Source organism: Arachis ipaensis, chromosome B7 (assembly GCF_059453495.1).
Source record: "Arachis ipaensis isolate K30076 ecotype BB chromosome B7, ASM5945349v1, whole genome shotgun sequence".
NCBI lineage: Eukaryota > Viridiplantae > Streptophyta > Magnoliopsida > Fabales > Fabaceae > Arachis > Arachis ipaensis.
This window is the reverse complement of record NC_142442.1, coordinates 29,103,226-29,115,814: the sequence shown is the minus strand read 5'-3', so window position 1 is coordinate 29,115,814 and position 12,589 is coordinate 29,103,226. Positions and strand designations below refer to the sequence as shown.

The following is a 12,589-nucleotide window of genomic DNA, read 5'->3' as shown; positions in this document are numbered from 1 at the left end:
ACCGCGTGACCGACGCGATCGCGTCACCTTACTTGAAGCGCATTCACGCGAACGCGTGCCCCACGCAGCCACGTCGCTTGCGCCGCACAGCTCAACCTAGATCGCCAAAATATCTTATCTTTTTCCTCTCTAATCCTGATTTTTTTCTCTTCCCTCCTTACTTCTTCCTTCCCCCTTCTCCCCTCTATCTCACTTTTCACTCTCTCTCTCCCTCACCTCCATTAACAAGGTTTTATTTTCTTTTTCACCCTTTTCTTTTCTACCATTTTTCTTATCTTATATGTTATTTTCTTTTCTTTCTCCTTTCATTATTCTTATTTTCTTTCTTTTTTCTTTTCCTTTTTACATGGTGTTAGCAATTAATTTGAGTCATTATTCCTCATTATATGCTTGTGGATTGTTGCAAATTGTTTGACAATTATTATTATTCTATTTAAGGGATTGCTCGCATGTTCACCTTCATATTTTCTATACCTTATTCACCATGCATGTTATGTGTTTGTGAAAAAGCCCATATAGCATTATGCACTTCTCTATGATGTTCTATGGTGCACGAAATTGTGATCTCAGGCAACGGTGCCAGAAACTCTGTACGCGCGTCTTAATAAATCGTTTTTCATTCACAACTTTGATACAACTAACCAGCAAGTGAACTGGGTCGTCCAAGTAATAAACCTTACGTGAGTAAGGGTCGATCCCACGGAGATTGTTGGTATGAAGCAAGCTATGGTCACCTTGTAAATCTCAGTCAGGCGGATATAAAATAGTTATGGAGTTTTCGAACATAAATAATAAATAGATAGAAAATAAGGATAGAAACACTCATGAAATTCATTGGTGAGAATTTCAGATAAGCGTATAGAGATGCTTTCGTTCCTCTGAATCTCTACTTTCCCGCTGTCTTCATCCAATCAGTCTTACTCCTTTCCATGGCTGGCTTTATGTAAGGACATCACCGTTGTCACTGGCTACTTTTAATCCTCACTGGAAAATGGTCCGATGCGCTGTCACTGCATGGCTAATCGTCTGGAGGCATCACCCTTGTCAATGGCTGCATCCTATCCTCTTGTGAAAATGGTCCAAATGCTCTGTCACAGCACGGCTAATCATCTGAGGTTCTCGATCATACTGGAATAGGATTCACCCTCCTTTTGCGTCTGTCACTATGCCCAACACTCGCGAGTTTGAAGTTCGTCACAGTCATTCAATCCCAGAGTCCTACTCGGAATACCACAGACAAGGTTTAGACTTTTCGGACTCTCATGAATGCCGCCATCAATCTAGCTTATACCACAAAGATTCTGATTAAGAGATCCAAGAGATACTCATTCAATCTAAGGTAGAACGGAAGTGGTTGTCAGGCACGCGTTCATAGGGAATGATGATGATTGTCATGTTCATCACATTCAGGTTGAAGTGCGAATGAATATCTTAGAAGCGGAATAAGTTGAGTTGAATAGAAAAACAGTAGTACTTTGCATTAATCTTTGAGGAACAGCAGAGCTCCACACCTTAATCTATGGAGTGTAGAAACTCTACCGTTTGAAAATACATAAGTGATGAAGGTCTAGGCATGGCCGAATGGCCAGCCCCCAAACATGATCAATATGATCCTAAGATGAACTAAAAATCATAAGATGTCTAATACAATAGTAAAAAGTCCTATTTATACTAAACTAGTTACTAGGGTTTACAGAAGTAAGTAATTGATGCATAAATCCACTTCTAGGGCCCACTTGGTGTGTGCTTGGGCTGAGCTTGAATGTTACACGTGTAGAGGTCATTCTTGGAGTTGAACGCCAGTTTATAACGTATTTCTGGCGTTCAACTCTGGCTTGTGACGTGTTTCTGGCGTTTAACTCCAGACAGTAGCGTAGAACTGGCGTTCAATGCCCTTTTACGTCGTTTAAACTCGGCCAAAGTATGGACTATTATATATTTCTGGAAAGCCCTGGATGTCTAGAAAATCCACTTTGAGTGCAGGGAGGTCAGAATCCAACAGCATCAGCAGTCCTTCTTCAACCTCTGAATCTGATTTTTGCTCAAGTCCCTCAATTTCAGCCAGAAAATACCTGAAATCATAGAAAAACACACAAACTCATAGTAAAGTCCAGAAATGTAAATTTAACATAAAAACTAATGAAAACATCCCTAAAAGTAACTAGATTCTACTAAAAACATACTAAAAACAATGCCAAAAAGCGTATAAATTATCCGCTCATCACAACACCAAACTTAAATTGTTGCTTGTCCCCAAGCAACTGAAAATCAATTAGGATAAAAAGAAGAGAATATACTATAAATTCCAAACTATCAATGAAACATAGCTCCAATCAGATGAGCGGGACTTGTAGCTTTTTGCCTCTTGAATAGTTTTGGCATCTCACTTTATCCATTGAGGTTCAGAATGATTGGCATCTATAGGAACTCAGAGTTCAGATAGTGTTATTGACTTTCCTAGTTCAGTATGATGATTCTTGAACACAGCTATTTTATGAGTCTTGGCCGTGGCCCTAAGCACTTTGTTTTCCAGTATTACCACCGGATACATAAATGCCACAGACACGTAATTGGGTGAACCTTTTTAGATTGTGACTCAGCTTCGCTAAAGTCCCCAATTAGAGGTGTCCAGGGTTCTTAAGCACACTCTTCTTTTGCTTTGGACCTTGACTTTAACCGCTCAGTCTCAAGTTTTCACTTGACACCTTCACGCCACAAGCACATGGTTAGGGACAGCTTGGTTTAGCCACTTAGGCCAGGATTTTATTCCTTTAGGCCCTCCTATCCACTGATGCTCAAAGCCTTGGGATCCTTTTTATTACCATTGCCTTTTGGTTTTAAGGGTTACTGGCTTTTTGCTCTTGCCTCTTGGTTTTAAGAGCTTTTGGCTTTTTCTGCTTGCTTTTTCTCTTCTTTCTATTTTTTTTTCTCGCTATTTTTTTTCTGCAAGCTTTGTTTCTTTGCTGCTTTTTCTTGCTTCAAGAATCATTTTTCTGATTTTTCAGATTATCAAATAACATGTCTCCTTATCATCATTCTTTCAAGAGCCAACATATTTAACATTCTTAAACAACAACTTCAAAAGACATATGCACTGTTCAAGCATTCATTCAGAAAACAAGAAGCATTGTCACCACATCAATATAATTAAACTAAGTTCAAGGATAAATTCGAAACTCATGTACTTCTTGTTCTTTTGAATTAAAACATTTTTCATTTAAGAGAGGTGATGGATTCATAGGACATTCATAACTTTAAGACATAGTTACTAATTACTAATGATCATGTAATGAAGACACAAACATAGATAAGAACTTAACATAGAAAACGAAAAACAGAGAATGTAAGAACAAGGAATGAGTCCACCTTAGTGATGGTGGCGTTTCCTTCTTGAGGAACCAATGATGTCCTTGAGCTCTTCTATGTCTCTTCCTTGTCTTTGTTGCTCCTCCCTCATTGCTTTTTGATCTTCTCTAATTTCATGAAGGATGATGGAGTGCTCTTGATGTTCCACCCTTAATTGTCCCTAATAATTATGTGGAGGAAAATGTATCCCCTGAGGTATCTCAGGGATTTCTTGATGATGAGCTTCTTCATGTGCCTGTTGAGATCCATGAATGTGCTCTCTTGTTTGCTCCATCCTTTTCTTAGTGATGGGCTTGTGAGATGAATCTTTCCATCTCCCATGGTTTGGAGGTGGAAGCAATTGTCTTCCCTTTCCTCTTTCTTGAGGTTTCTCTGTCCTTAAGTGCCATTAATGGTTATGGAAAAACAAAAAAGCTATGCTTTTATCACACCAAACTTAGAATGTTGCTCGTCCTCGAGCAAAAGAAGAAAGAATAGAAGAAGAAGAAGATATGGAGGAGATGGAGGGATGTGTGTATTCGGCCATATGGGTGGGATTGGGTGGGAAAGAGATGTTGAATTTTGAAGGTAGGTGGGTGTATGGATATGAGTGGTTAAGTGGTGATAGGGAAGAGAAATTAAGGTGATTGGTGAAGAGTTTTGGGAAAGAGTGTTTATGGGATTGTGTGAAAGAGGGGTGAGGAGAAGTGAGTGGAGGTAGGTGGGGATCCTGTGGGGTCCACAGATCCTGAGGTGATCCTGTGGGGTCCACAGATCCTGAGGTGTTCAAGGATTTACAACCTTGCACCAAATTAGGCATACAAAATGCCCTTGCACACAACTCTGGGCGTTCAGCGCCAGACTGGTGCTTGTTCTGGGCGTTGAACGCCCATTTGTTGCCCATTTCTGGCGTTGAACGCCAGAACCATGCTTGTTCTGGGCGTTCAGTGCCAGCTCTTCTCCAGGGTGCAATTCTGGCGTTCAAACGCCCAGATGCTGCCCATTTTGGGCGTTCAGCACCAGAACCATGCTCTGTTCTGGCATTGAACGCCAGCCAGATGCTTCTTACTGGCGTTTAAACGCCAGTAAGGTCTTCCTCCAGGGTGTGATTTTTCTTCTGCTGTTTTTGATTCCGTTTTCAATTTTTATATTTATTTTGTGACTCCACATGATCATGAACCTAATAAAACATGAAAGAACAAGAAAAATAAAATTAGATAAATAAAAATTGGGTTGCCTCCCAACAAGCGCTTCTTTAATGTCAATAGCTTGACAGTGGGCTCTCATGGAGCCTCACAGATGTTCAGAGCACTGTTGAGACTTCCCAACACCAAACTTAGAGTTTGGATATGGGAGTTCAACACCAAACTTAGAGTTTGGTTGTGGCCTCCCAACACCAAACTTAGAGTTTGACTGTGGGGGCTCTGGTTGACTCTGTTTTGAGAGAAGCTTACTGTGCCTCTTTTCCATGTTTACAAAAGGGTAACCTTGAGTTGTAAACACAAGGGAGTCCTCATTCAATTGAAGGACTAATTCACCTCTGTCAACATCAATCACAGCTCTTGCTGTGGCTAGGAAAGGTCTTCCAAGGATGATGGATTCATCCTCATCCTTCCCAATATCAAGGATTATGAAATCAGCAGGGATGTAAAGGCCTTCAACCTTTACTAACACGTCCTCTACTTGTCCATAAGCCTGTTTTCTTGAATTGTCTGCCATCTCTAATGAGATTTTAGCAGCTTGCACCCCATAGATTCCCAGTTTCTCTATTACAGAGAGGGGCATGAGGTTTATCCCTGACCCAAGGTCACACAGAGCCTTTTCAAAGATCATGGTGCCTATGGTACAAGGTATTAGGAACTTTCCAGGATCCTGTTTCTTCTGAGGCAATGTCAGTTGATCCAGATCACTTAGTTCATTGGTGAACAAGGGAGGTTCATCTTCCCAAGTCTCAATACCAAATAATTTGGCATTCAGCTTCATGATTGCACCAAGGTACTTGGTAACTTGCTCTTCAGTAACATCTTCATTCTCTTCAGAAGATGAATACTCGTCAGAGCTCATGAAGGGCATAAGGAGGTTCAATGGAATCTCTATGGTCTCTAGATGAGTCTCAGATTCCTTTGGTTCCTCAGAGGGAAGCTCCTTATTGATCACTGGACGTCCCAGGAGGTCTTCCTCCTTGGGATTCACGTCCTCCTCTCCTTTTTTTGGGTTCGGCCATGGTGCTTATGTCAATGGCCTTGCACTCTCCTTTTGGATTATCTTCTGTATTGCTTGGGAGAGTACTAGGAGGGATTTCAGTGATCCTTTTACTCAGCTGGCCCACTTGTGCTTCCAAATTTCTAATGGAGGACCTTATTTCATTCATGAAACTCACAGTGCCCTTAGACAGATCGAGACTAAGTTTGCTAACTTAGAGGTATTTTATTCAGAGTTCTCTGTCTGTTGCTGAGTGGATGATGGAAAAGGTTTACTATTGTTAAACCTATTTCTTTCACCATTATTAAAGCCTTGTTGAGGCTTTTGTTGATCCTTCCATGAGAAATTTGGGTGATTTCTCCATGAGGGTTTATAGGTGTTTCCATAAGGTTCACCCATGTAATTCACCTCTGCTATTGCAGGGTTTTCAGGATCATAAGCTTCTTCTTCAGAAGATGCCTCTTGAGTACTGTTGGATGCAGCTTGCATTCCATTCAGACTCTGAGAAATCATATTGACTTGCTGAGTCAATATTTTATTCTGAGCTAATATAGCATTCAGAGTATCAATTTCAAGAACTCCCTTCTTCATAGGCGTCCCATTATTCACAAGATTCCTTTTAGAAGTGTACATGAACTGGTTATTAGCAACCATGTCAATGAGTTCTTGAGCTTCTGCAGGCATTTTCTTTAGGTAAATGGATCCACCTGCAGAAGTATCCAATGACATCTTAGCTAATTCAGACAGACCATCATAGAATATATCCAGGATGGTCCATTCTGAAAGCATGTCAAAAGGACACTTTTTGGTCAGTTGCTTGTATCTCTCCCAAGCTTCATAGAGGGATTCACCTTCTTTCTGTCTGAAGGTCTGAACATCCACTCTAAGCTTGCTCAGCTTTTGAGGAGGAAAGAACTTGGCTAAGAAAGCCTTGACCAGCTTATCCCAAGAGTTCAGGCTATCCTTAGGTTGAGAGTCCAACCATATTCTAGCTCTGTCTCTCACAGCAAAAGGGAAAAGCATGAGCCTGTAGACTTCAGGATCTACTCCATTAGTCTTAGCAGTATCACATATCTGTAAGAATTCAGTTAAGAACTGAAAAGGATCTTCAGATGGAAGTCCATGAAACTTGCAGTTCTGCTGCATCAGAGAAACTAATTGAGGTTTCAGCTCAAAATTGTTTGCTCCAATGGCAGGAATGGAGATGCTTCTTCCATGTAAATTGGAATTAGGTGCAGTAAAGTCACCAAGCATCCTCCTTGCATTATTATTATTTTTGACTGCCATCTCTTCTTCCTGTTCGAAAATTTCTGAAAGGTGCTTGCTGGATTGTTGTAATTTAGCTTCTCTTAGTTTCCTCTTCAGAGTCCTTTCAGGTTCTGGATCTGCTTTAACAAGAATATTCTTGTCCTTACTCCTGCTCATATGAAAAAGAGTGACAGAAAAATAATAATAATAGGGATCCTTTTTACCACAGGTATAGAGGTTCTCCTGTGTGAGTAGAAGAAGAAAAGAAGAAAAAATTCGAACACAAATGGAAGAGGGGTTCGAATTTGGGTGAGATGAAGTGTTAGTAGATGAATAAATAAATAGAAGGAGATAAGAAAGAAGGAGAATTTTCGAAAATTATTTTTGAAAAAGAGTTAGTGATTTTCGAAAATAATTTTTGAAAAAGGTTAGTAATTTTTCGAAAATTAAAATCAAAAATTAAAATAATTAGTTAATTAAAAAGAAATTTTGAAAAAGAGGGAAGGTATTTTCAAAAATTAGAGAGGGAGTTACTTAGGTAGTTTTGAAAAAGATAAGAAACAAACAAAAAGTTAGTTAGTTAGTTGAAACAAATTTGAAAATTAATTTTGAAAAGATAAGAAGATAAGAAGTTAGAAAAGATATTTTAAAATCAAATCTTTGAAAAAGATAAGATAAAGAGATATTTTTGAAAAGATATGATTGAAATTAGTTTTGAAAAAGATTTTATTTTTAAAATCACAATTAATGACTTGATTCACAAGAAATTACAAAATATGATTCTAGAATTTAAAGTTTGAATCTTTCTTAACAAGTAAGTAACAAACTTGAAATTTTTGAATCAAAACATTAATTGATGATGTTATTTTCGAAAATTAGGAGATAAAGATAAGAAAAAGATTTTTGAAAAATATTTTTTAAAATTTTCAAAAATAACTAAGAAAAATGAAAAAGATTTTATTTTTGAAAAAGATTTTGAAAAAGATAAAATTTTTTTAAATTGAAAATTTGATTTGACTCATAAAAACACTTAGATTTTAAAAATTTTTGAAAAAGTCAAATCTAATTTTCGAAATTTTAAGAGAGAAAAAGAGAAAGATATATTTTTTTTTTGAATTTTTATGATGAGAGAGAAAAACATGAAAATGATGCAATGCATGAAAATTTTTTTTAGATCAAAACAATGAATGCATGCAAGAATGCTATGAATGTCAAGATGAACACCAAGAACACTTTGAATGTCAAGATGAACATCAAGAACTTATTTTTGAAAAATTTTTAATGCAAAGAAAACATGCAAGACACCAAACTTAAAAAAATTTCATGTATAGACACTATGAATGCAAGAATGCATATGAAAGACAAGAAAAGACACAAAACATGAAAACATCAAGATCAAACAAGAAGACTTACCAAGAACAACTTGAAGATCATGCAGAATACTATGAATGCATGAATTTTTCGAAAATTTTATGCAAACTTTAAAACATGCAATTGACACCAAACTTAAAGTTGACTCAAGACTCAAACAAGAAACACAAAATATTTTTTTTTATTTTTATGATTTTCTAATTTTTTTTTTGTTTTTTTTGAAAATTATATGAAAAAGAAAAAAAATAAGAATTCCAAAATTTTTAATATGAATTCCAGGAATCTTCAATTCTTAGTCTAAAGCTCCAATCTGAGGGTTAGACATGGCTTAATAGCCAGCCAAGCTTTAGAAGATATAAGCAATTCCCTGACATGTGGAGGCCTCAGTCTAAAAGAATTTAGACATGGCTTTACAGCCAGCCAGGCTTCAACATGCTTCATGAAACAATAGAATTCATTCTTAAAAATTCTAAAGAAAAATATATTTTTGAAAAGATTTATTTTTTTTTCGAAAACAGATGAGAAATTTTTGAAAGGTTTTTGAAAATTTTTTGAAAATAAAACAAAAAGAAAATTACCTAATCTGAGCAACAAGATGAACCGTCAGTTGTCCAAACTCGAACAATCCCCGGCAACGGCGCCAAAAACTTGGTGCACGAAATTGTGATCTCAGGCAACGGTGCCAGAAACTCTGTACGCACATCTTAATAAATCGTTTTTCATTCAAAACTTCGATATAACTAACCAGCAAGTGCACTGGGTCGTCCAAGTAATAAACCTTACGTGAGTAAGGGTCGATCCCACGGAGATTGTTGGTATGAAGCAAGCTATGGTCACCTTGTAAATCTCAGTCAGGCGGATATAAAATAGTTATGGAGTTTTCGAACATAAATAATAAATAGATAGAAAATAAGGATAGAAACACTCATGTAATTCATTGGTGAGAATTTCAGATAAGCGTATAGAGATGCTTTCGTTCCTCTGAATCTCTGCTTTCCCGCTGTCTTCATCCAATCAGTCTTACTCCTTTCCATGGCTGGCTTTATGTAAGGACATCACTGTTGTCACTAGCTACTTTTAATCCTCTCTGGAAAATGGTGCAATGCGCTGTCACTGCATGGCTAATCGTCTGGAGGCATCACCTTGTCAATGGCTGCATCCTATCCTCTTGTGAAAATGGTCCAAATGCTCTATCACAGCACGGCTAATCATCTGAGGTTCTCGATCATACTGGAATAGGATTCACCCTCCTTTTGCGTCTGTCACTACGCCCAGCACTCGCGAGTTTGAAGTTCGTCACAGTCATTCAATCCCAGAGTCCTACTCGGAATACCACAGACAAGGTTTAGACTTTCCGGACTCTCATGAATGCGGCCATCAATCTAGCTTATACCACGAAGATTCTGATTAAGAGATCCAAGAGATACTCATTCAATCTAAGGTAGAACGGAAGTGGTTGTCAGGCACGCGTTCATAGGGAATGATGATGATTGTCACGTTCATCACATTCAGGTTGAAGTGCGAATGAATATCTTAGAAGCGGAATAAGTTGAGTTGAATAGAAAAACAGTAGTACTTTGCATTAATCTTTGAGGAACAGCAGAGCTCCACACCTTAATCTATGGAGTGCAGAAACTCTACCGTTTGAAAATACATAAGTGATGAAGGTCCAGGCATGGCCGAATGGCCAGCCCCCAAACGTGATCAATATAATCCTAAGATGAACTAAAAATCATAAGATGTCTAAAACAATAGTAAAAAGTCCTATTTATACTAAACTAGTTACTAGGGTTTACAGAAGTAAGTAATTGATGCATAAATCCACTTCCAGGGCCCACTTGGTGTGTGCTTGGGCTGTGCTTGAATGTTACACGTGTAGAGGTCATTCTTGGAGTTGAACGCCAGTTTGTAACGTATTTCTGGCGTTCAACTCTGGCTTGTGACGTATTTCTGGCGTTCAACGCCCTTTTACGTCGTCTAAACTCGGCCAAAGTATGGACTATTATATATTTCTGGAAAGCCCTAGATGTCTACTTTCCAACGCAATTGGAAGCGCACCATTTTGAGTTCTGTAGCTCCAGAAAATCCACTTTGAGTGCAGAGAGGTCAGAATCCAACAGCATCAGCAGTCCTTCTTCAACCTCTGAATCTGATTTTTGCTCAAGTCCCTCAATTTTAGCCAGAAAATACCTGAAATCACAGAAAAATATACAAACTCATAGTAAAGTCCAGAAATGTGAATTTAACATAAAAACTAATGAAAACATCCCTAAAAGTAACTAGATTCTACTAAAAACATACTAAAAACAATGCCAAAAAGCGTATAAATTATCCGCTCATCATTCTACTATTCAATGCTTGCTTTTCACAAATTTCCCTTACTATTATATTAATTGAATTTAATTGTCAATACAAACGTGATGGTTTGTTACAAAGTATTGCTTGGTCTATGCTACTCATGCCCTTTTCCGGCATGCCAATAAACACCTTGCATTCACTTGTCGTTATATGCACTTGCTATTTTCTATTAATGATTTTTCACATGTACTCATGAGCATGTGTTCACATCAATTATCTTTTAATGTGCATTTATAACCATCCTCTTCCGTTCTCTTCATTGCTATATATCTCTTTTAAATTTAATTTCCTTTCTCTTCTCTTTTTCAGGATAGCCACCAGGAAAGGAAAAGAGAAAGCTACTCCCAAACCCCCAGCAAGAAGAGGAACTAAACGGGCATTAGTGACAGAGCCTTCTTCAACTGCAGTCAAGCCCTCAACAAAGAGAGTTAAGAGGATCATCAAGGTTGATAAAAAGGAGAAAGCCTTTCCAGCAAAGGACACTGCGCGATTTCCAAATCGCTACTGTGAGCAGATGTTCCCTATTCTAGCTGAAAGGAGTTACAACAACGAACACCTTCTTATCCTCCCGCCCAATATTGCTAATTTTGTTGAGCCACAAATTGAACAAAGACAATGGGGTTTCCTACAGAGACAGCCAAGGCAGGTCAATCTTTTTTGGATAGTCGAGTTCTACTCTAACTTCTACCTGCCTACTCTGCAGTCTGTCTATGTACGTCAGAAGCAAGTCCCCATTACAGAAGAGGCTATTCAACAAGCCTTGAGTCTTCCCCCTTTTCCAGAAGGATTGGACGCCTTTCAAGAAGCCGCACTCAAGCGCCAGATGTACCAATTTGACTGGGGAGCTGTTCTCAGAGTTATCGCATTACCTGGCAGCCGTTGGATCTACAGATACCATCGTACCCGCCCTAAGGGAATATCGGCTTCAGCACTTACCTTGGAGGCTCGCGTTTGGGCACAGATCATGTCCCATTACGTCTTTTCGAGCACTCACGAGTCCTCCTTCACTGCAGACATGGCTGTTCTACTATTGTGCATCCTTACAGACCAACCTCTGAATCTATCAAGACATATCCGGAATGCCATGGGACACATACAAATCGCGGGCAACCTACCTTTTCCCGCCTTGATCTCAGATCTTGTCTCAGCAGCCGGAGTCTCCTACAGTGCTGGGGACACCAAAGCCATGCTTCCTAGGGATGATCAGTATGTCCCTAACGGGAAATACCTCAGACTTCCAGCACAAACCACTACAAGCCTTCCTACTGCTCCAGTTGAAGATATTCCTTCTTCAACACCACAAGCACCTACAACTGATGAATTGCTCCAGCAGATAATCAAAAGGTTGGATCGGCAAGAACAGAAAGCAAAGATGAGAGAACGCCGTAACAACCAAAGATTCAAACACCTTAAGGAGCTACTTCGAGGGGATTGCAGAGACTCAGACACCCCGGACTCCACTTCTTTTACCAACACAGGGAGCCATGATGGTCCCGACTGTGGAGATACTGCTACCAGCCCACCCCTGTTCCTGACAGATGGCACCGAGGACGGTGCAAAGCCTTAAGTGTGGGGAGGTCGGTCAGTACCTGACTTCCGGAGGTAATTTCTCTTCCCTAGCACCAATAATTAGGATATTTTAGTTAGATTTTCTTTTTTTATAGAATAGGATAAATTGTATAGTAATAGGTTAGTCGCATGCATGTTCTCCTTGATTGAAAAGACAATAAGTTTCTTCTAAGACTCTATCTTTGGAACAAAATTTCACTAATTTTTTAAAATTTATGATAAAATTGCTTGAAGTTATATTTGGAACATGATGTTTGAGCTAAAGAACACACAACCTATGAGGATTTGAGCCTTTATGCATGGTTACATTATTTAACCATAATTATTTTATTCTTGTGTGTTTACTTCTCTATGATTGTAATCTATATTTTATTTTATCTTATATGTCCAATATTTATTATATTTATATGCTTGCACATGATTGAGGCCATTATTTGTTTAAACTCACTTATCCAAATAAAGCCTACCCTTTTCAATTACCTTTGTTAGCCACTTT

The 12,589-nt window shown here is 38.5% G+C and overlaps 1 protein-coding gene and 1 non-coding gene across 2 annotated transcripts; both read left to right on the top strand.

Moving 5' to 3' along the window:
* The first annotated feature begins 6,330 nt into the window (after positions 1 to 6,330).
* On the top strand, positions 6,331 to 6,438 carry LOC148550690 (small nucleolar RNA R71). Its single transcript, XR_015893088.1, has one exon. It is a non-coding gene; the product is annotated as a small nucleolar RNA R71 (small nucleolar RNA).
* A 4,909-nt stretch (positions 6,439 to 11,347) lies between these two features.
* Positions 11,348 to 12,091, top strand: LOC148550689 (uncharacterized). The gene has a single exon (XM_088493179.1). It carries the CDS (start codon positions 11,348 to 11,350, stop codon positions 12,089 to 12,091), a length of 744 nt encoding a protein of 247 aa, XP_088349305.1.
* Positions 12,092 to 12,589: the final 498 nt, after the last annotated feature.

Coding starts and splice junctions, on each gene's coding strand:
- LOC148550689 (XM_088493179.1), top strand. CDS start 11,348: ATGTACCAATTTGACTGGGGAGCTGTTCTCAGAGTTATCGCATTACCT.